Raw genomic sequence first — 23,125 nt, forward strand, 5'->3', positions numbered from 1 at the left:
TGAGCAAGTAATCAACTGGTTATGTGATAACACTCAGCAACTAAGGGAAGCCTGGCTCTTCTGAGGAACGATTGCACATCTTCATTGAAAATGTGCACTGAGCTGCCCAGCAAATCCCCTTTCCTTTCTTTAATAAGTCAGACCTGGTACTCAGCCTGTCAGATCTGGAACTGTTCATGGCTCACTAGGCAGAGACGAAAGGAAAAAGGCTTAGTTATAATCTAAACACAATGAATTTGCAATGGAACAAAGCAGCCTGGGCTACAACCATTCCTGGGCATGCCCTGGTTTTCTAGCAGCAAATCTATGTTTGGCAAGGAATGGGATGGAAACTTCTCCCCACCTCATGGCCAGTGTTTTCTTGAACTTCTATATCTCTTTGGATCCTGGGTGGGGTTGGACACCATCCACAGAGCAGAGGTTGGGGGTGCACATGGCTATGAGGGCCAGCCACTAGTTAGTGCCCAGCGAAGAAGAAATATAGTGGGGGAAAGAGAAAAACTATGCAAGGAATTTTGCTGGGTGTTTGACTGATATGATTTAATCTGCCAACAGCCCAGAGAGGTGTTGGGATTATATCAGTATCTTCATTTGACAAATGAGAAAACAGAACCACAAAACTCAAAGTAACTTGCCCAACGCCACTCAGATAACAAGAAGTAGAACGAGGAATCAAACCCATAGTCCTGTCCTTTTCACCTAGCCACGTGCCACTGTAAGGCACCACTGCCCTCTGTGTTTATCCCTCAAAATAGATCCTCTACTTCCAATCTAAACAGGTTCCACTCACAGGCCTTGGTGAAAGGCCACTCGCCCTTGGGTCCAAGAATAACATTAATACAATGAACCGTTTTTTTTAAATGAGATTCCGTATGTAAAGCACTTAGCCCAGTGCCTGATACTTTTTAAAGGACTCAGCAGACCTCCAGGCATTGTCAGGCCTGAGTCAGGTGTGTTCCAGGCTGCAGGAGGTTCCCTTGACCATTTGGTAACGAACACTCCTCAAGTAACTACAATGGATGGTCAAAATAGGAAGAAAAAATAGCCTTGGACTTAAGATCTTTGTAATCTAACTGGAGTATTGAAAGAATTGAATATTTAGAAAAAAAACTCAGAACTTATTAATAGTTTACGTATCATACAGGGTTCTCATTTCTAGTTGGGATCTTACTCACTACTGGATGTGTAGCCTTGGAGAAAATGATTTCACATCCTTTTGGACCTCAGTGTCCTCTTTGGAAAAATGGAGACACTACCAATCTCAAAGGATTTTACTGTTAGGGGCACATATATGTCAATACTTAATAAACAGTACACAGGGTCTGGAGATAAAGGAGGAAATAGAATTAGGTGGACTTCCTTCAAGATCTGACTTTGGAATTGAGCTCTGAATGAGGTGAAGGCCCTGAAACTATAGAGAGGAAGTAATGTTCCAGGTGCTTTTTATCCTCATGTTATAGAAAATCCAACTGAAATTGGTTTAAACACAAGTGGAATTGATTGACTCATAGAACTAAGAAATTCAGAGACAGGGCAAGTTTGAGATGCTCTAGGTGTTGATAATATCATCATGGTTGCAGCTATAGTTCTTGGCAGTGCTTTTGTTGGTACTCTTCATGTGCAGTTTTACCTGGAGTCTGACTTTACTTACGATAGTCAAGCGACTGGAGAAACAGTCCAAGCCTCGCATCTATAGCCCCTGAGGACCTTCTGTCCTCCATTCTCAGGAAGAGTCCCAAGAGCCATTCTGATTGGACCAATCTAGACCACATGAACCAATCCCTGCACACAGGAGGTTGGGATTATGTGATTGGCTCAGCTTAGGTCACATGTTCCATCCCCAGAGCCTTGGAGTAGGGACCAGTTCCTTGGAAGTACATGGCTCCTCAAATGGAAATTGGGCACTGTTGAGAGGTGGGATTTGGCAGGGAGAGACACAATGCCCTCAACAGGGAAATTGCTTTTATAAAGTAAAGAGGATCGAGGGAGCTGTGGGTAGAGTGAACCCACAGACTTGTTGGGGGGAGCAGTGCATTCTCCAGAGGGAGTTGTGAGAAATGGAGCATTTGAGAGGGAAGTGGGGGCCCTGCAGGAGGCCATGCCAGCCTCTGGGGCCTGGGGCCTTGTGTGAGCCTGGGAGTTTTACTGTAGCGTATACCGGCACCACCAGCAAATTCAGGAAATGAGCCTGTTTCCTTCTATTATAAAGGCTAATCCTTTACTCATGAAACAGAGTATTCACTCCACCTGAAAACGTTCAGTGTTGGGATTAGAAGAGAGGGAGCCCACTACATGCTGACTCTGGGTAGAGGAGTTTCCTGTGTATTCTCCTTTAATAATGCTCCCAACCTCCCTCTGGGACAGGAGGCTTTATGGCATTCGCAGATGGGAGAGGGAAGGGAAGTGACCTGTCCCGAGTCACTCAGCTAAGAGATGGCAGTGGGGAACCTGGAGTCCCCAAGGCTGCTTGACTCCCAAGCCCACAGCAGGGCACCAGGCTGGGATTTTCTCCGGTTCCTGAGAATTCCGCTGTCCTGTATCACAGCAGCGCCTGGGCTGATGACCCTTTTGCATGGTGACACCTGCCTCAGAGCACAAGCTTGTCCTCGGCTACATTGGTTGTGCCCGAGGACCCTACTGAATGTGGGAGTCTGGAGGCAGGGGGCTACTCATGAACAGGGACTCTGTACCTTCCCCATCGGACCGAGGACGGGAAGTCAGGCCCAGGAGAACCGGGGGCAGAGGGGGTGCTGAGCATCCTTTCCGGAAGTCATAACTGTCCTCCTCACACCCTCCCCTCCTCGCTGCTTTATGTATAGTGTCTGCTCGAACATCACAAATTTTCCTAGATGAGCAAACCAAGGAACGGCCATGACAGCTGAGGTCACAGCAAGTGGCTTGTGCCTGTGGGTGTGTCTTCTCATCCCCATTTTACAGATGAGTACGTTAACCTCTGGGAGGTTGCCCACCGATCTCACATGGCTGGCAGGTGACTGAGTTGGAATTTGAACTCAAGTTCTGTCTGACTCCAGAGACTGGATTAAGTGCTCTGCTGTGAAGGGTGACCTTGAACTTAGGGAAAACCTTCAGTGAAGCTGTTTGGCCTTGTGGATTCCTCCCCAAAGAGAACGTCATGTGCTCCCTGGAGAGCGTCTGATCCACTTTGTTGGAATAAGCACAGATCCTTTCTTGGGTCACCTGGGTTCACTGATGTCACCATCCCTCTCCCCTACTCCCCACTTCTTCCCCCCTCCCCCAATACCTGAACAAGCCCCAGAGGAGTCACTTCCTGTGCGGGCTCCCTCCGCCCCAGGAATTTTCTATCTGCAGCAAGTAGAGTGCAGACTTCCCGGAGCCTCGGGACACATCACCCCCAAGATGATGCTGGTGCTGATAGTATGCCTTTTATTTTTTAAGGCCAACTACAACAAAAACATGGAAACTGGGAATGAGCAAGGTCCACGTGAGCAATCAGAAGGTATAACAACAGCTGCGGGAGAAGGTGACTGCAGGGAAGTGGATTGCCCCCCTTTTCCTTGTGTTCTGTTTTTAGCCTGTGTTTTTCAGAGCAAGTAGGTGCCATGGTGATAGGTGCCATAGAAATAGATGGAGCACACCGCCCAGCGTGGGGCTGCCGAGCCAGCCGTTCCCATGGAAATGCACCGAGCCCTGGGAAGAGCCCAGGATTCTGCTGTGTTCCGGCTGCAGCGCACAGCAGGCTCCCTGAAGGGCCCGGCTCCAGTCAACCACGTGATACTGCTTTAGGATGGCCCTTTGAGGCTTCCAACTTTCTCACCAAGTTTGTCCAAGGTCCCTGATAGCACACCCTCCCTCCGAGGGCACCCATGGGAGCTGCTCTCTGAGTCATACCAGAGACTGTCTTATGGAGCTTTGGCTTTGCCCATCCAGGCCAATAGTGGCCTCTAACACTGCCAGCGTTCCTGTCCCCACTGTTGGGAACACCCTGTCCCCATCCTGACTAGATGTGGAACTGTCACTGGTTTTATGCAATGGTAATAAAGAGCTTTTACCACTGGGATTGAGTCCCAGACATTTGGTAACCAGGAACACTCATAAAATGAAATCTCAGAGGATCTCAACCTGAAAGCAGAGCAGGAAAGGGCGTCATCAATCACGTCTGAGGTCGTGCTTTCAGTTTGTGAACCCTCGGACGGTGTAGACTCAGGCCCAGCCTCACAACTGCTTCCGGATGCAGCTTTAATGCACTGAAAGACCCTTTGAAACAACTGCTCAAGCTGTCCCATAGCATTTATATAACCATCTCAGCATCGCTGTCTGTAGATGTATGTAAATGATCCTGTTGGAGCTTAGCTTGTTTCTATTTGGATTTAGACCAATTACACGTCTTCTGCAATATAACCCATGTGTACACACGCCCTTTAAACCTAACTGTCTTATATTAGGCCTGGCATAAGAGGGTTAAGTTGAAAGGACATATGTTATAATATCTGTTCCATCATATTTACTTCTGCAATGGGGCTCTATTACATATACTTGTTTCCATACATTTATACTATCAGATGGCATACATCCTTCAGGGCAACAGAAGTATAATTCTGGACTAAAGTATGGTCCTCAGACCAGTAATTCTAAGCATTGACCAATTGAAGTTAATTCTACTCTCAATTAAAGAAATACATACACACCTACCCTTAACAAAGGAATTTTTTTAAAAAAAATTAATAATCCATACCACCATCAACTCATGAATTATTGCCCAGGTAGTTACAGATTGTGAAAATCATAGCATTGGAAGGCGCTAAAAGTAATGTCTATCCTGGCATATCTGGCATTTGACATGAAGACACTGAGCCCCAAAGAGTCGAGGTGCTTTGCTGTTTAGCTCAGCATATCTTCTGTGTATGCAGGCGGTGTGTCAGGTCATTACCACACAGCCGGCTCTTTCCCAGCGGTGGAAATGCATGGAGTCTCCCACCCCTCCAACTAGCAAGTGGTGCTAACAGTGACCTTGAAGTAGGCCTGTGGGTCATGCCATTGGTGGAGCTGTGCAGTAGAAGGGTAGCCAGACATTAAAGCAACTTCCTGGTTTGTCCCTAGGACTCATCCGTGAAACCGTGTCCCTCCACATTTAATGTCTGTAGCATCATACACGTAACCTGCATCTGGGTTCTGTATGTCATGTTTTGTGGTTACAGGAATTTGGTGTGACCGAGCATTGCAGAGCCTCTGAATTAAATAAGCAAACACGTGTGCTCTAGTTTTACAGGCGAAGCAAACTATGAAACAGAGGGCTTGCCTTTCTTGCCCATAGCACTCTCATACCTTGGAGTTTTGCCACTTGGTTGGATTGCTTTATTTGGCCTAGTAACTAAAAGCAGATTTGCTTTGAAGAACGAATCTTCTATAACTCTCTAAGAATGGACATTCACAGTTCTGTTTGGCAGACAGAGTTTTCCCAGATTTTCGTAGAGTCATAAAGTTAATGTTTGGCCATGTGAAGCATAAACAAAGAAACCTTCCTTTCCTAGATAAGCTCCTTTCCATGGCGTTGGAACAGGAAGCCTGAGTTAGAGAATAGCTGATACTTAATTCAAGAGACACACAAACCCTTGTGTCACTTTTCCCAACAGTTTGTGACTAAACATTTAATGTGAATGCACCTTAACAATCACAGTTTCCTTTTTTAATTTTAATTTAAAATTTTTATCGTGGGAAAATATGTACAACACAAAATTTACCACGCTAACCAGTTTTAAGTGTACGGTCCAGTGGCACTGAATACACACACATTGTTGTGCAACCGTCACCACCATCCGCCTCCAGATCTTTTTCTTCATCCTTATCTTAAAATCTGTCCCCATTAAGCACTAGCTCCCATTCCCCGCTGCCCCCAGCCCTTGGCAACCATTGTTCTATTAATATTTTCTGTCTCTATGGGTTTGGCTATTCTAGTATCTCATATAAATATAATCGTATGGTATTTGTCCTTTTGTGGTTGACTTATTTCACTTAGTATAATGTCCTCAAAGTTCATCCATGTTGTCACATGTGACAGAATTTCCTTCCTTTTAAAGGCTAAATAATATTCCATTGTTTGTATATACCACATTTTATCGACCATTTAACTTTTCTATAGTTTATTTCTTATCATTTGTTTTGTTTTTGTTTTCTGTGATACGCGGGCCTCTCACTGTTGTGGCCTCTCCCGTTGCGGAGCACAGGCTCCGGATGCGCAGGCTCAGCGGCCATGGCTCACAGGCCCAGCCACTCTGCGGCATGTGGGATCTTCCTGGACTGGGGCACGAACCCGTGTCCCCTGCATCGGCAGGTGGACTCTCAACCACTGCGCCACCAGGGAAGCCCTATTTCTTATTATTTTAAAATTTTGAAACAATCACAAAGTGACAGAAAAATTGCAAGGGCAGTACCAAAAAAAAACCCCAAAACACCTCTTTTTTTCTTGAACTCTTTGAGAATAAGATGCCCTGATCCTCATCATTTTCCCATACTTTCCTGTGTTTTTCTATAAACAAAGACACTTTCTTACCTCACCACAATCCAACCACCAACACCAGAAATCTGACACAGATTCATAACCACCACGGAATGCTCAGACTCTGTCCAAGGTTTGCCAAGCATCGCAATAGTGTCTTTTATCACAAAAGGATCCAGCTCAGAATCACTCTGGCATGTACAGATGTCTTTTTGTCTCCTGCAGGCTAGAACACCTCCTCAGTCTCTCCTTGACTTTTATGACCTTGACACTTTTGAAGATCACAGACTTTGTAGAATGTCTGTCTAAGGTTTCCTCATGGTCAGATTCAGGTGATGCATCTCTGGCAGAAAAATCACAGCAGTGACACTGTGCTCTTCTTGCACCCTGCCAAGGGGTTCACCATTGTGATTTGTTTCTATACTAATGATGTGCACTTTGATCCCATGATTAAGGTGGTGTCTACCAGGTTTCACCACTATAAAGTTAGTCTTTTCCTCCTTTCTGATTAATAGGTATTTTATGGGGAGGGACTTTATTTATTTATTTAGGCTGCACTGGGTCTTAGTTGCGGCACACGGGATCTTCATCGCAGCATGCAGGATCTTTTAGTTGCATCACGTAGACTCTTAGTTGTGGCATGCATGCGGGATCTAGTTCCCCAGCCAGGGACTGAACCTGGGCCCCCTGCATTGGGAGCAAGGAGTCTTACCCACTGGACCACCAGGGAAGTCCCTTGGGAGGTACTTTGAAACTAGGTAAATATCCCATATGCCTCATCAACTTTAATTATTTTTTATATCCGTATAGACTTATGGATTCCTGTATTAGTGAGTTATACTCCATTCCCATCATTATTTAAAGTGCACCTTGGCCCCAGCTTGACCAGTGAGAGCCCCTTTGATCTGTGTCCTTTCTGTATGGGCCCATCATTCTTCAAGCACATCCATGTGCTTTCTGGCATGACAAGATGTTCAAGGCTAATCTTCTGTTCTTGTCTCAGTTCTGGAAATCAGCCTGTTCTCCAAGGAGTCTTAATTCATTTTAATGGAAAATGGTATTTAGAATCCAAGATCTGGGCAGTAGATGTGCTCATTCCTATTGAGGTGTTGCTGCTCCCAGGCAGGGCTAAGGAATATATGTTTCTCTGCAAACACACACATACACAGATACACTCCTTACCCTCTGATACCATTTGCCAGGCTGCCATTCCCCAACGCTCTGAAGAATCCCCCCTTACCCTGATCGGGCTGTGACACCACAGGCCAGGCCACCCTCCGTGCGGATGTCCTCCTCATTACTTGGCCCTGACCCCCACCTTGGGCCTTCATGGCTTCCTGCCCTCCATCCCCGCCATGGACTCCTACCTCTCCACTCTACCTAATGACTTTAGGACCAAATTGTTTAGGAAGAGGAAGTGGAAGGGACCACCACTGACTTTGGTTGAAGGTAATTGTATTGCTAACAATCCTTTGCATATTGGGAACACTTGTGTCTGACCTATTAAATAGACAATTCTAATCATGACTGCCAGCATTTCCCCAATCTTTTGTCTCTGTTATTGTAATGAAAAATTTTTGTGAAATATTTATACAGCCAGGATGCCGTCTTCCTTACAGCAACATCTACTTTGCAAATTTGCAGTTGTATTTAGGCTGCCACCAGCAACTTTCTTGGCAAACATTGAGCAACTCCCACCACAAAAATTAATGAGTGAAGGCAAGGTCTGTACACCTACTTAATTCCATGCTTCCGTTATCAAATTATAGGACTCTGGGGAGGTGATCCAGGGACAGCTACGGAAACCAGAAACGGAGTTTTGTAACACTGTGAACTGCCTTGTAGTGAATAATGAGATCTTCCTGGCTGGACTGTGAATATCAAGGAAATGGGCTGTGTCTTCTACTATTTTTTCTACCCCTCAAGGTCAGGTCCTAAGTATGATCTGTGAACGTACATATGTGATGCCTCCCGGGCTTGCTGGCCGACAGAGCTGTGACGGCTTCCTCGTGGTAGTGAGGGAGAGAGAGCATAAGTTACAAGGTCCGACGGACGCCTGTTGGGCTTTATCCTCCTTGACCTCCGTGATCACAAATTGTTCTTTAAGACACTTGCTTCTTTGGCTGCTGAGCCACATCTCCGGCCTCCCTGGCTGCCTCGTCTTGGTTGCCTTTGTACTGATACATCCTATTTGCTCTGCCCATCCCCCGCCTCCCCGACAGAGGACATTTATTGGGTGCCTTCCATGCGCCAGGCATTGTTACAGGTGCTGGAGATACCGCAAGTAAAACAGACCAAAAGGCCTGTCCTGGCAGAACTGAAGGGAAACAGAAAACCTTCTCCCTTGTGGGTGTGTGATCCCGTGGTCCCACTTCACAGGAGCAACTTCAGCTGAGCACTGGCTGGTCCAGCAGGGCACATGAAGGGTTAGGGCAGCCTCTCTCCTGCCAGGTTCTTTTTTGGGAGGGAGGCTTTCTAGACGCTCATCTCTCTGGCCTGGCCTCCTATCTCATCTGCCAGCTTCCTGCTTTGCCTGCCCTGCAGTCCGTCTGCTACCCGTAGCCAGAGCCATCTTCATAAAGGGCACATCTTACCAAGTCACTCTATTGCTGAAAACCTTCGTGATTTCCCATTGCTCTGGGGACAAATCCAAATTCCTTCGGGAGCTGGCCTCTGCTTACCCTCCCAGCCCCTGCTCCGTTCACCTCCTCCCGTGCAGTGTATACTCTAACGGCACCGGAAGCTGGTTCCCTGCACGTGCCTCCTTGCCCTCGCTTGTGCTGTGCCCTGGCCTAGAGCACCCTTCCTCCCCACACTTCTGCTAGTCTGACCCCTACTCTTCGTTCTAGACTCAGCCCCTTTTTCTCCTCCACCTGCAGTCCATGTGGCCCAGGAGCGCTCAGCACATGCAGTTATAGTTACCTATTTATTTTTCTGTCTCTCCCTGGGAGACGACACAATGGTGATTATGTGTTTAATGTCTGTCTCTGGGGGATGGTAAACCCTCTGTGTGCGTGGGCTGTGTCTGTCTCATTCCCACTGTATCTGCAGCACGCTGAGCTGGGCGAGGAGGAATAAACATACACAATGCTTGCACCTTGCTACCTGTGGGCCCGGCCAGGAATTGTTCTAAGAACCTCACAAGCGTCGCTAAAATCCTCACCACAACTCAATGAGGAGCAAACGGTTATTAGCCCCTGTTTACAGGTGAGAAAATAGGCACAGAGCAGTTAATGGTTCCCTCTTAAGTGTAGAGGCACACTTAGAATCCAGACAGTTTGCCCCCAAACTGTGCTCTGGACCACAGTGCCTGTTGCATGGATGGGTGGTGGATGGTGCCTGGACCCTGGGCATCGAGCAAGCACTTGGTGAATGACAGCTGTTGTTATTATCACTATGGTGTTCATACTCCCAGGCATCCACGCCTTTCAAATGGGAATAGGATCTGTTTTACTCACCTCCGTATATTCAGCATACCCCACATGGTTGGGACTAAATAAATATTTCCTGAAAGAGTGAAAACCAAGTGACCCAGATCCTCAGAAGTATAAGGAGTAACTTATTTTATCATAATGACCTGATTCTACCTTCCTAATGTGTGTTTAAATTAAATTCCATTTTTTTATTAGGTAATACTTACATGTTGTGCTATTCAAAGTTGCAGAGAGTCCCTCTTCCACCAGGGCCACCCTGTGGCACAACTCCAGAGGGTGCCATTCACATAAGATCGTGTAGCAGCCACTGCTCCTGATCAAGCCCCCATCTGCTCAGTTTCCCTTTCTACAGCCATCACTGGTGCCAAGCTCTTCTCCATCCTTCCAGAGCAGGTCTCTGTGCATTTGAACTGATCGGCTGTGTGTGTGTTATTCAATACAGAATTCTTCACCTTGCCGTGTTCATTTTACATCTTTGGGAGATTTTGCATTTGAGGCGTATAGAGTAGGCTTATTCTTTTAATGGTTACATATTATCTATGTATGGTTTAGATGGATGGTATGGATGTACCATAGTTTAGCTTCTCTCTACTTAACCAGTCCTCCATGTATTTAAGCAGCCTCTATTAGGTTGTTTCTAAATTGTTTCTATTATAAACAGTGCTGCCTCTGTGCTGGCATTATCTCATCCACTTTTGAACACATCTGGAGGTTATACTCCCAGAATTGGATTGCTTGGGTAAAGCAGAGGAATGACTTTCTAATGGTAGAATTTCAGTCATCTGTGACAGGCACAGATAAGACATGTTTACACTGAGGCTTTGGATGTTTCAGATCCTGCTAAGGAATTGATTGGCCATGGGTCCTCCTCTCTGGCATATTCGATACTGGGGAATGATATTTGTGGGTTTGATAGTTTGTTATTCTCTAAGGAGAAAAGAGAGGCCTCACAGCAGAAAGATGGCTTCTTGGAGTCTGACCAAGTCTTACTGACTGGATCCCATCTGACCTTACTTCTAGAGTAAGACCTCGCAGGACAACGCAACACCTGGGCCACTCAGCAGTGAGTTCACGGAGGTCCTGAGAAGCCTGAGTCCAGGGATCAGTCCACAAAGAAACATGTTTGAACCCTGGCCCCAGAATCACCTTGTGGGGAAAGGGACAAAGGGACAAGGCCTCTGATGTTCCTGAGGATGTGATTCCTATTAGCACCACAGGATAGATGATGGATGGGTGGGTGGATGGATGGAAGGCTGGATGGATACATAGATACATAGAAAATATCCATAGATAAATAGGTATTGATCAAGCAAGCATGAACTTAGACTTGCTTTTGAATTTGGGCTCTGCTACTTCCTATTTATGGAACTTCTTTGACTTCCCTGAGCCCCAGTTTCCTTGCCTATAGTGGGAAAGTCTTCTTTGTGGGGCAGTGGTGGGGAGCCAGTGCTTGTAAACCAATGAGGGTGAAGGGCCCAGCACAGTGCCTGGCCCACAGTGCTCTCCCTATCATTTATTTTATGACTGACTTGCTCTGGTTGGTTACTGAGGGCATTTCTTTGGCAGGAGCCAATGAACATGTACTTCACGCTCTGTTTGGCTCCCGCCTTCAAGGGAACAACCCTGTTGAGTGGGGGTCCTCGACCTTCTTTCCCTCCCAGCGTGCACAGCCAGTGACATTAAGTGCCTGGCACGCTCCCCGCATGCATTGCACAGGGCAGGATTTCTAGCTACACTCATCTATCTCCAGGTTAGGGAAGTAACATTATTATAGGAATCACCTAGATCCACTTACATTTATATTAAAACAATAAATAAAGGAAAGAAAAGGCAATTACCCTCAGATTTGGGTCTTCTGGCTACAATTTATTTGCAAAACAGCACCCAGCTTGCATCTGCTGCCTTATAGAGCAATAATGGGGAGCGAGGGCCCACAGATACCTGTGGGGTGTCTCATTTCATCAGGTTCGGGGTAAACTCCATTCTCTCCTCCGGATGTGAAGTGAGGTCAGTTATCAGAGGGGTCTGGCCACTGACCCACATGGTTATGGGATGGTTCTCTCTTCAAACTTTGCTGAATGCCTGGCTGAGGTGCTAAGCCCTCCACAAACCTCAAGGGAGCCACAGACATCCAGGACCTTAGCTGGTACCTTGGATGCTTGGCTAAAAGGACAGGCCCGCCAGGGCCAGCGGGGGCTTGCTCAGCCCGGCAGGCAAGCACAGGCTGGACCTGCCAAGGCAGCTGCTTTAAGCCTCAGTATCTCCAACTGGGGCATGGAACCCAACCTCACCTGACCCTCCCGGCACCCCTACCCCAGCCCATGGGGACCGGCTGTCCTCTCCTCTGTGCCTCCACGGCCCTTTGTTCCTGCAGCTATGAAAGCACCTGCAGTCAGTTTCAAATGTATCTCTACCCCTTCCAGGACAGTATCATTTATATTTTTTGTGTTAGAGATTTTATACAATCTCAAATTCTTCATGAAAATAGCCATGCGGTTTACATGATCTTCTGTCTGGGAGATGAGAGTTGAAAACACACATTGGTGATTTGGAATTCCATTGGGCTCGTCTCTGTAGATAGAAAGAACTGTGGAAAATCAGGCTTGTCCAGAACCTTCACTATGGACACTGCCCTTGAATCCTGCTTTCAACGAGCCTGCAGTCAGTCATTCAACAAACACGTATGAACTCCCACTTTTGTGTCAGGCACTATGCTAGGCATGTGGTATATTTAGATGAGGAAGACATGGGCTGTGCCTTGGAGGCCAACACAACGTGGCTATCTAGCCCTAGATTTTGCTGACATGTTGATGCCTCTCTTTCTAGAGTATAAGAAGTCAATTTATAGGATTACTTTTTGAGCATATTTTCCTAGAGCTTTGAGACTATCTCTATATTTTAAAATGTACAGTTTTTATTCATTCACCAAAAATCTGTATAAGACACTGTGCCTATAGTAGTGGTGAGAGGAGGGGATATAAAGAAGAAAACATAAAATCTCTACCTTCGGGCTTCCCTGATGGCGCAGTGGTTGAGAGTCTGCCTGCCGATGCAGGGGACACGGGTTCGTGCCTCGGTCCGGGAAGATCCCACATGCCGCGGAGCGGCTAGGCCCGTGAGCCATGGCCGCTGAGCCTGCGCGTCCGGAGCCTGTGCTCCGCAACGGGAGAGGCCACAACAGTGAGAGGCCCGCATACCGCAAAAAAAAAAAAAAAAAAACTCTACCTTCTAGGTCCTAAATCTAAATAACAGAAGTCATAAGTAGACAGAAAATCTAGCCTATTAATCCCTTTGTGAGTTCACGTGGTATGCATTCATTTCTTCACTTACTCATAAGTAGGTTTGGTGTGTACTATGTGCTTAGGCTGTGATAAGTGCTCTGGGGGCTGAGGAAGAGCCCTAAGTTATGGACTTACCCTCTAGGCACTCGGGGTCTCTCTGGGAGAGAGAAAGGGGGTTCAGGGTCAAGTAGAACATCAGGCTGACTGCAACTCCAGGCCAAAATCAGTGGCTCAAAGAATGCTTTGGGGGCAAGGCAGCTCAGAGCCAGCCAGCACGAGCCTGTTGGGTACATCTTGGAGGTAGAAGATTCTGAACCAGTTCTGAGGAATGGAAAGGCCTTCTGGGAGGGAGGCAGGGAGGACATTCCAGGCCAGAGAAAAAGCATCTTGAAGTGTTAGGAATTTCTCATTAGAAACTGAGACATGAAGGGGATAGGGCTGGGCGAGAACTTGCTCCAAATAACAGCCACCCCAGGACAGGGCCAGGAGCAGCCCTGGGCAGGTCGGGAGGCAGCCCTGATGCTGGATCTGCTGCCTTCCGGGGAGCTGTGCTTTCTCATCTGTCCCTCCCTGTCCCATAACCCAGATCCTCTGTGGCCCATCCAGGGATGACCTTCCCACTCCCCCTGAAGTCCCGCCTTCCCTCTGCTGTGAGGAGTTTGATTCTACAGAAGAAACCAAACCTCAGAAACATGTCCAGCATGGCTAGGGGTGAGTGGTGCTAAGATGTTAAAAAAATATTCCCTGGAAATACCAGCCATGTAAGTCCCAGGAACTCCTGAGACGCCTAGCTTCTGCACGGGAGACAGAAAGTCAGAGCAGAAGGAGATTCTCGCTGGTCACTAATTAACTTCCCAGAAGGAGCGGGCACCTTGGACCAGACTCAGGTGCGAAGTCTATCACCAACCAGCTCTGCTTGGTCCCCACAGCTCCATAGGGAGAACCGCCAACGACCTCCGATGATGGAAAGGTTTTCCCTTCTGGGAAAAGTGCCCCCATGTTACGCTGCATTTTAATCTGCTTTTGATTCAGACCAAGTCTCCCTCCTTAGACTGGTGGCACCCATCTCCCTACTACATCCCAGGAGTGACGCCCAAGGCTCTAAAAGTTCCTGCAAGAGAAAACAGATATCTAAATTGTCACTGACCTGAATCCCAGCAAAATTTCACAATGGGAAAGACTTTTCTGGTTCTGGTGGAGTCACCAGCAACACAGATTAAAATACTAAAGCAGGACAATTTTCCTTGTTTATGGACACGTCCAGCCTCTGTCGCTATTTGTGGGCCAACAATTATCTAGTCTTGCCTTACAAACCACCCCAAACTTACTGGTTTAAACCATAATTCTGCCCTGAGGCTGGGCTCCACGGGTGTCCACTGGGCTGGACAACCAAGATGGCTTCTTCCTCACATGTCTGGAGTGTCCACTGGGATGGCTGGAACCACTGGGACTAGCCTCTCATTTCTCTGTCTAGGAAGCCCCTCTAGCAGTGGAAGCCAAACTTCTTTACGGAGTAGCTCAGGCCTCCGTGGGAGATATTCCAAGAGGACAAGCCCTAATGCACAAGCACATATGAAGCCTCTGCTTGCATCACACCTCCTAATGTCCCGTTAGCACAGCAAGTCATGTGGCCCAGGCCAGCGTCAAGGGGGAGGGGGCTCCCAATGATGTGAATACCGGGAAGTGTGCTTTACAGAGTCAGCAAGGAACAGTGGACCACAACCCTTCGTACACATGATGGACCAGCAAACCCTAGCTCAACCAGGTCGACCCTGCTCACTAGAACCTTGGGGGGCCAAGGGCGCAGGTGGCTCCTTACTGGCTGTTGCCGTGGGCAGACTGTGTGACCTCTCTGAGCCTCATCTATTACTGAAAGTAACCACGGAATCTTCCCCACAGAGCTGATGTACATAAGATGCGGGACCCACGTTAGCTGCTGTCTGTCGTGGATTCTCCACAAGGAAAGCAGTTCATTTTGTGGAACAGCTGGCGCTCTTCAGCTTGGGACTACGTCTTCCAGGGCTTTAGATCAGATTAGGAACATTAGAAGGCTTCTGCTGCTGCTTCTTCTTCTTCTTCTTTTTTCTCTTGTTATTAAGTTTTTTTAAAAAAATGAAAACATTGCTTTTTGGGTAAAAGGACTCAGAGGACTCACTTGATTTCTCACCACAAAGAAAAAGCTGTCGTGACCTTAGATGGAGCCCGAGACAGCAGACCTTAAAGTAGCCCCACCTCGTGTGTCCACCGCCCCTCCAAAAAGGCACCACGGAGACTTCTATTCCATGTCCTGTTACTAATGGAGACGACTCTGGGACTTCCTATGACCAACAGTAGAGATGAGCAAAACCGAAACACAGTGCCTTCTGAAGTACATTAAAAAGGAAACAGAGAAGCTTTGTGCACATAATACCTCGTGATTTATGGTATTAATCCAGTTTGCTCTTGAAACAGGCTTCGGAGGTAAGAAAGGGGTGGGTAGGGGATGGGAGGCCTCTAGGCTGGCTGAATTCCCTTCCCTCACTCCAGATTATTTTTGGGGCATGCTGGGCTTGCTTGAGCCATGCAGCCAGCTTCCTTGAGCTTTCAGCAGCAGGGGGTGTTCAGTTTGACCTCCTTTGGAAAGTCTGTAGCATTGGCAGGCTCGGTAGGGTTTGAGGTAATGAGTTCCAGGCAGTTAGAGCAGGAGCCAGTCCCAGACTTTCCCTGCAGAGGGTCACATCTGCTTCACTACCCCATGCCCAAGGAGGGAGATGCTGGAGGGGGTGGTGGACCCATCCTGGGGAGGCCCGTGCCCGCAGCCCAGTGGTGACCTCAGAGGGACACAGGGGTCATCAGTCTGAGGCTTGAATCCTGGCTGTGCCACATACCAGCTGTGTAACCCTGGGAAAGTCACTCTATCTCTCTGAGCCTTACTCTCCTCTCGTATAAAATACAGATGATTGATTACACATGTAAATTACTTAGCACAGAGATCCTGGTACATAATAAGCACTCAGAAAATATTAGCTGACAGATATTATTGCAGAAAAGAAATGTCCACTCGTTGGTAGAGCATACCTGGCATTTAGGAGATTTGTCACCAAGGTTATTTCTCCAAAAGAGTATATTTTTCTTTGGGATGATCTTTTTTTTTAAGGAAATAGTCCCTTTTTTTGAAACATAACTTTTCTTATTTGTTTTTCCTCTAGTTACAGTTTTCCTCCAGATACCTATTTATTGCATAAATTCTAGAATATTGAGGAAAGCACAAAGGAGAAAGTTAAAATCACCCACCATCTTGTCAGTGGAGATAGCCGTGATTAACATGAAGATGTGTTTCCTTCTAGTTCTTTCTCTTATCTCCTTTAAAAAGGAGAATATGCTGAACATAATGTTTTGTTACCTAGTAATGTTCCTTTAATGGTACATCCCAAATATCTTCTAATATCTTTAAATATTTCTTCTGTACCATAATTTTAAATGTCTATACAAGATTCACTGAATGAATGTAACTCCAACCCCTACTTCCCGAATACCGGTGTGTTGGGTAATTTACACACAGGAAAGGACTCAAGGAGTTCTTTGAGGTAGGTATGATTACTGCCATCTTATCCATGGGAAAACCAAGCCCAGGGTCACAGCACTGGCCAGAGGCAGAATCAGGATTCAAACTCGGGTTTGTTTGCCTCCAAAGCCAAAGGACTTCCCATTCCAGAGGTGGGCTGGTTGCCCCCGGGGAGATTGTGGCGTGCACGTGGGGGGGTCTTCCTCTAAAACTCCAGTAAGACTATCTCTTTGGAGGAGAGTCGAGGATTCTGAGCCTGCCCAGTTAAGAACCTGTCCAGACAAAAGAAGTGAACGGTCTCTTGCCCAAAAAGGATACCCAAATGGCCAATAAAGCATACAAAAGGCACTCATCTGCAGTGCTCATCAGGGGGATGCAAATCAAAACCACAGTTCGATGCCACTGGAAAGGCTGGGATGAAAAAGGCAGAGGCAACACCAAGCGTTGAAGCAGGTATGGAGCAACCAGGAACTCACGCGCCCCCTGGTGGGAGTATAAATCGGTACAACTGGGATCGGCTGGGACCTGGGACCATTTGCTGCAGTGCTGCAACGCTTGCACCTGGACAAACGTCTCCTCGAGCTACAAAATGCAAAGACTAAAAATAACTGTGTGCATGCGCAGTTGAGGCAAATTCTGGACAAAAGATACAAAAAGACCGAAAAACCCAACTGCCACTTCTCAAGAGGTGGGAGCAAAAACAGGGTGTCAGGAGCAAAAGCAGGGTACTGTGCATGACTCCTGCACTCAACGCCACCAAAAGGTGGGCAAAACACCTACGCCACCGCTCCGGCCCAGCCCCTAGACACACCCCTACCCTCACCCCATGTAAGGAACCAGCTTACCCTGCGTCGGGAAGCGAGCAAGGGAACCTGTTACTTATTTTCTTTCCCTCCTGCGGCCGCAGGGGCCCCAATAAAGGGGACAATCACCAAACCCAGAATTTCTTGATTGACCTCTTATCAATTTCTATTGATTGGGGAAGGCCAAGAGCCCTGGTCAATATCACAACCACTTTGGAACCTGCTCGGCGGTATCTACTAAAGCTGAGCAATTATATTTCCTACAACCGTAGGTATGTGCCAAACAGAACCGTGCACACGTGTGCCCAAAATGCATGTACTAAGATGTTCACGGAGGCACCATTTGTAATAACCTGACACCGGAAGCGATTCAAATACCCATCAGCAATAGTTTTAGGTAAATGCATTGTAGTAATGAGTATACCACAGAGCAATGAGAATGAACCCACTATTGGTGCGTGAAGGAAGGCAGACTCAAAAGACACATACCGTATGACTCCGTTCTAGGAAGAACATGTACGAAGGACAAGCAAAAGGAGTCTGTGGTGTTAGAAGTCAGGGCAGTGGCTATCCCTGTGGGGGGCGTGTGGAGGATGATGACCAGGAGGGGCATAGGGGGTCCTGGGATGCTGGTAACCCTCTGTGTCTTGACCAGGATGCCGGTTCCATGGGTGTATTCATTTTGTGAAAGTTATCAAGCTGTACATGTACGTGCGTTTTTCTGTGTGTATGTTACGCTTCAACAAAAAGTTAAGTTAAAAAGCCTCTACAAGGAACTGACTGCATTCTTCCCTTCTCTCACCAAACCCAGGGCTCCAGCCAGCCAGTGTGGTGGCCCTGCCCAGATCCCTTGCTCCGGCCTTTGAAAAGTTCTGCCAGATCAACAGTGGCCCTCTGCCGCTGCTGGGCGAAAGTGAGCCAGGCAAGTGGACATTACCTGCCCTGGGTGCTGTCCCAGGTACCAGGTAAAAAACCTGAGCTTTCGGGGTTAAAGCTTGGGAGTGGCCAGATGCTGCAGCCAGGTGTGTCTGTCACCAGAAACCTCTCTGTCCAGCCTCGGGGACCCCATGGTGTCTGGCATGGAGCCTAACTCATGACTGTTGCTTTGGAAGGGGCTGCCGTCTTCGCATGTCCACTCCTACCCCTCTCCCCTGCCCTGGGAGAAATCTTTGGGACTACCAAGAAAGTCCAGCCCTGGACAGATGGCACTGCCATCCGTCCACTTCATTACCCAAGCTAGAAACCTGACTCCACAGGATTAAGAAGGAAATAAAACCACCTGCAATTAAATCCAGAGACAGACATTGTTAATACTGTCATGAATGTTCTCCCAGACTTTTTTTTTTTTCTTTTTTTTGCGGTACGCGGGCCTCTCACTGTCGTGGCCTCTCCCATTGTGGAGCACAGGCTCCGGACGCGCAGGCTCAGCGGCCATGGCTCACAGGCCCAGCCACTCCGCGGCACGTGGGATCCTCCCGGACCGGGGCACGAACATGTGTCCCCTGCATCAGCAGGCGGACTCTCAACCACTGCGCCACCAGGGAAGCCCTCCCAGACTTTTAAAATACAACATATGGAATAAATGGCCCTACTGATTCTGCTTCCATAGTAGCACTTGGGGAGCCCACATTTCTCCTGCCCTCCTAGCTCAGGCTCACATCTCTCTCCGAAAATCCTGTGACGTCTTAACTGTTCTCCTTGTCCCACTCTTTCCCTCTCCTATTCTCCCACCCCATCCCCATATTCTCTCCCCCTGGAGTGACTTTTACTATGTCTGATCACGTGACTCCCTCGTTTAAAGTTCTTCAGTGTAGGGGCTTCACTGGTGGCGCAGTGGTTAAGATTTCGCGCATCCAATGCAGGGGGCCCGGGTTCGATCCCTCGTCAGGAAACTAGATCCCACATGCATGCCGCAACTAAGGAGCCCACATGCCACAACTAAGGAGCTCCTAAGACCCAGCACAACCAAATACATACATACGTACATAAATAAAATATTTTTTTTAAAAAAAGTTCTTTGGTGCCTTCCTGTGGCTTGTACCTTACTTGATATCAGGCCTGTAGTGACCAGGCCCTGGCTCAGTACCTACCCCCCTCCGACAGTCCAGTCATCCCCAACTGTCTCCTCAGAGAAAAAGTTCCCAGGAACATTCTTCTCTTATCATTTGTGGACTCCAGGGGTGGGAGGGTCCTTCAGAGCCCCACCTGGATCCGAGGTCAACTCCTTTACGAGCCCCTCCCATGCTGCCATCTCAGCGGCTTTTAGGGGCTTGATGCCTGCATGCTGTTCACATGCCGCTCCCTCTGCCTAGGATGTGCTTTCTCCCTTGTCCAACTGGTGAACTCCTATTCAGCCTTTAGGACCCAGCTCCAGCATCTCCCCATTTGTGGGAGAGAATGGATTTCTCCCTTCTCTGAGTCACTCCTCGATCTAGGCAGTTAGCACTCACTGCTCTGTATTGCTAGCATCTGATTTCAATGGAGCCTCGCCTGCCAGTGTAGGATTTCAAGCTTCTTAAAGGCTGGCCGTTATCCTCTCCATCACTATAGCCCATCACCTGGCCTGTGCCTGGCACGGAGGAGCGACTCAGCAAAATGGTTTTGGAGTGAATGAAGAATAGGCTTATGACTAAAGACTTTCAACCCTGTGGAGGAGTTTCTCTAAGAGAGCAGAGAAAGGCCTTTCCACTGTTAGCACTGAGAGCTTCCTTGTCCCTTTGGCCTGCAGGCCTGCCTCTCCTCGATGGCAGAGAGGGCACCATTGTCCTTTACTTGCTGGTTTGGCTGGTTTCCGGTTGAGGTTACAGGAAATATAATAGGGTAGAGGCAGGGGCTACAGTATATTCATGCTGATTTGATAGTTTCCAGTCTGGAAAGGATGAAGGATGTTGAAGGATGCCAGCAAGGCCCCCTGCCCAAAACTGTGCTCACCACCTTGGTGCTGGTGTCTGAAATTTCAGCCCCAGATGTCCTCTTCTCCCTCCCCAGTCCTTTTTAAAAATGCATTGTCAGAGTCCATACCGAGTCTGGGGGCCTATGAGCTTTCCCTTGTGTCTCCAGGACGGGCTGTCCCCAGTTCTGGAAGTATGAGTTCGGCACCTGCACGGGCAGCCTGACCTCGCTGGAGGAGTCCTCGGGGCAGCTGAAGGACATGATGGCCTTCCTCCTGGGCAGCAGCTTCTCCCTGGAAGGGGCCTGGGAGAAGGGGGGACTCCCCAGAAGGGACTCAGCAGGCCACGGCCGCATGGGTGCATACAAGGTAGGGACGCAATCCACAGGGGCAGAATGACTTGAGAATGTGGGTCATCTTGTATTTTCCTGCAGTGGGAAGAACAATGGTGCAGGAGGCAAGAGACCTAAGCTCTGGCCATTTTCTAGCTGGGCAATCCAGGACAAGCGGTTAACCTCTCTGGGCTTTTTTTCCTCATCTGGAAAATGGGACCACCAGCCTCTCCCCTGCCTACCTCTGTGAGCACCCAGCATGCCCTTGGGAGTGCGAGTTAAGCCCTTCCGGGCAGATCATTGTGCTGTGTAAACCAAACCTGTTTGGAATTTGTCTGGCTCCTTTAACTTCGGGCACCTCAGTGAGATTTTTGAAAAAGCTCCCTGGCAGCGGGGAGAGCGCGCCTGGCTGGGTAAACGCCCAGGGATTTGTGGCAGAGCCTTGGCCAGGCTGTTAGCTGCTAGGTCATGTCTCTGTCAGGAAAGCTGGGTCATGTTCTTGGCCAGAGGCGGCCGCTGGTGGTCACTAATGCAGAGTGGCTGCCTCTCGGAGGACGTGCCCGCCATGGGGCCGCCTCCCTGCAGTGTTTTTGAGGTTTTATTCCAGCCACTGCTTGTCATGGGGTGGGGAGATGGGGGGAGTGGAGAACCAGATCGCTCATTCCCCTGACCCCTTCTGGACACTTGTGTGAAGTCTGGGAACGTACTCTGCTGGGTGGATGGGCAGCCAGTGTCAACAGCCAGCCCCAGGTTTCTTTACGGAGGACGCAGATTGGAGATTTCATCTTGGGTCTGAGACGTTTATTAGAACTTGCCTGGTTTGGGCTCCTGCCAGAGGGGCCCAGGCTGCCTCTGATGAGAAACAAGGCTGCCCACAGTGCGTGCTGCTTTTCATGTGTGAAATATGTGTCTGAGCGGTTTTCTTGACGGTTGGGAAGGGGGGTTGCAGAACCACAGCTGCTGGCTGGGCCCCTGCAGGGCTGGCCCTGGAACACACCGCTGTCTGTGGCAGGTAGGAGCTGGGAGGGCCTCGCGGCTCATCCTGGCCAGCCTTTCATTTTAGATGCAGAAGCTGAGGCTCAAGAGAGAAAGGGACTTGCCTAAATCCCAAAGCCAGGCTGGAACCCAGGACTCCTGGCTCCCATCTGTAAAATGCCCATAGTGGAGGTGTGACAATTATAAGATGCTTTGCACAGAGGTGCCCATTGCTGCCCAGAGGAAGTGCTCTGCAGAGCCACGGTCTAGCCACACCTCACCATCCCAGTGGATACCAGATAGCTTTCTGTTTAATATCGATGCCTCTGCCCGTTGGCTGCTGGGAGAAATGGCCAGGCTGCCATCATGGATTGAATTGGCAGCCTTGAGGGGATGCAGGGAGTCCCCCAGAAGGAGGCGCCTTGGCCTTGAGGAGTGCTGCCGGTCTCTTGTGAGTGTCCCTGGCATGTGCTCCCTCCTGAGTGCTGTTCTGCAGACGTCAACCTGGCAGGCACACCAAGGTTTCATCCTGCTGCTGCCAGGGTGCTAACAGCATGCCCTTCAGGCAGCTGCCAAGACTGTCCCAGTGGTATATCCTCCTGGCCATGGCCTGAAGCTTTCATAAGCCCCACTACAGGGACCAGAAAACATTCGGGGGGCGGGGGGGTGGGAAACAACAACATAAGCAGGGAAAGTCACACAGGTCATCCTGGGCAGCTTCTACTGAGGCAGGAGGAGTGAGCAGGGCTCAGTGGGGTCTGTGGACTCATGGGGCAGAGGAGACCCTGGGGCCTCCTTCAAGGCTCCCGCTTCCTGGGGACCCTCTGCCTCTGATTCTCCTAGAGGTCTTCCTTTGTGTTCATGGGCCCCTTGAGGTCTGCGGAGAAAATTCAGAGGGTCTATGAAATTGGGTGGGAAAAAATTTGCATTTATTTTTCATAGCTTCAAACTGTAATGGAGTGTTTCCTTCCGTTATGATTGTAATGAAAAAAAACCGAGCACCACGTCAGCAGCCCCTGTGATTTGGTGGCTGCCCAAAGAAGTCACAGACATGCCCATGTCACACTGCAGTCCTTCCTGACATCTCAGAAATATCCCGTATGTTGATCACTACTTCAAAATTCCAAGGGTAGGTCTCCCATCTTGTTCCTTGCTTGAGTTGCTAATGAAGAAGCATACCTATCACCGTATCATAGTTTTTTCATAATTTGCTAACTGCATTTGCAGCATAATTGGTTTCCTTTGTAATCCTATGCATTTCCTTTTACACAGTTAAAAATACTACTTCGACGCAGGTCCGTAGCTGCACCAGACTTCCAAAGGGGTCCAGGGTGAGTACAAAATTAAGATTCTCTGTTTTAGACCAATAATTACCAGCAATCTTCCTCATC

General features: G+C 48.4%; 1 protein-coding gene across 1 annotated transcript in view; it reads left to right on the forward strand.

Annotated features, from left to right (window-relative positions):
* Positions 1-13,512: 13,512 nt before the first annotated feature.
* The window catches only part of DGLUCY (D-glutamate cyclase), a 50,445-nt gene continuing 40,832 nt past the window's right edge, over positions 13,513-23,125 (forward strand). The window contains 3 exon segments of the mRNA XM_089906280.1: positions 13,513-13,901; positions 18,349-18,502; positions 20,598-20,796. Of these exon segments, the coding sequence (XP_089762406.1) occupies positions 13,799-13,901; positions 18,349-18,502; positions 20,598-20,796 (456 nt within the window). The 5' untranslated portion in view covers positions 13,513-13,798.

This window comes from Delphinapterus leucas, chromosome 2 (genome assembly GCF_059928025.1).
Source record: "Delphinapterus leucas isolate spDelLeu-1000000601 "Yukka" chromosome 2, BTC_Dleu_Yukka2, whole genome shotgun sequence".
Taxonomy (NCBI): domain Eukaryota; kingdom Metazoa; phylum Chordata; class Mammalia; order Artiodactyla; family Monodontidae; genus Delphinapterus; species Delphinapterus leucas.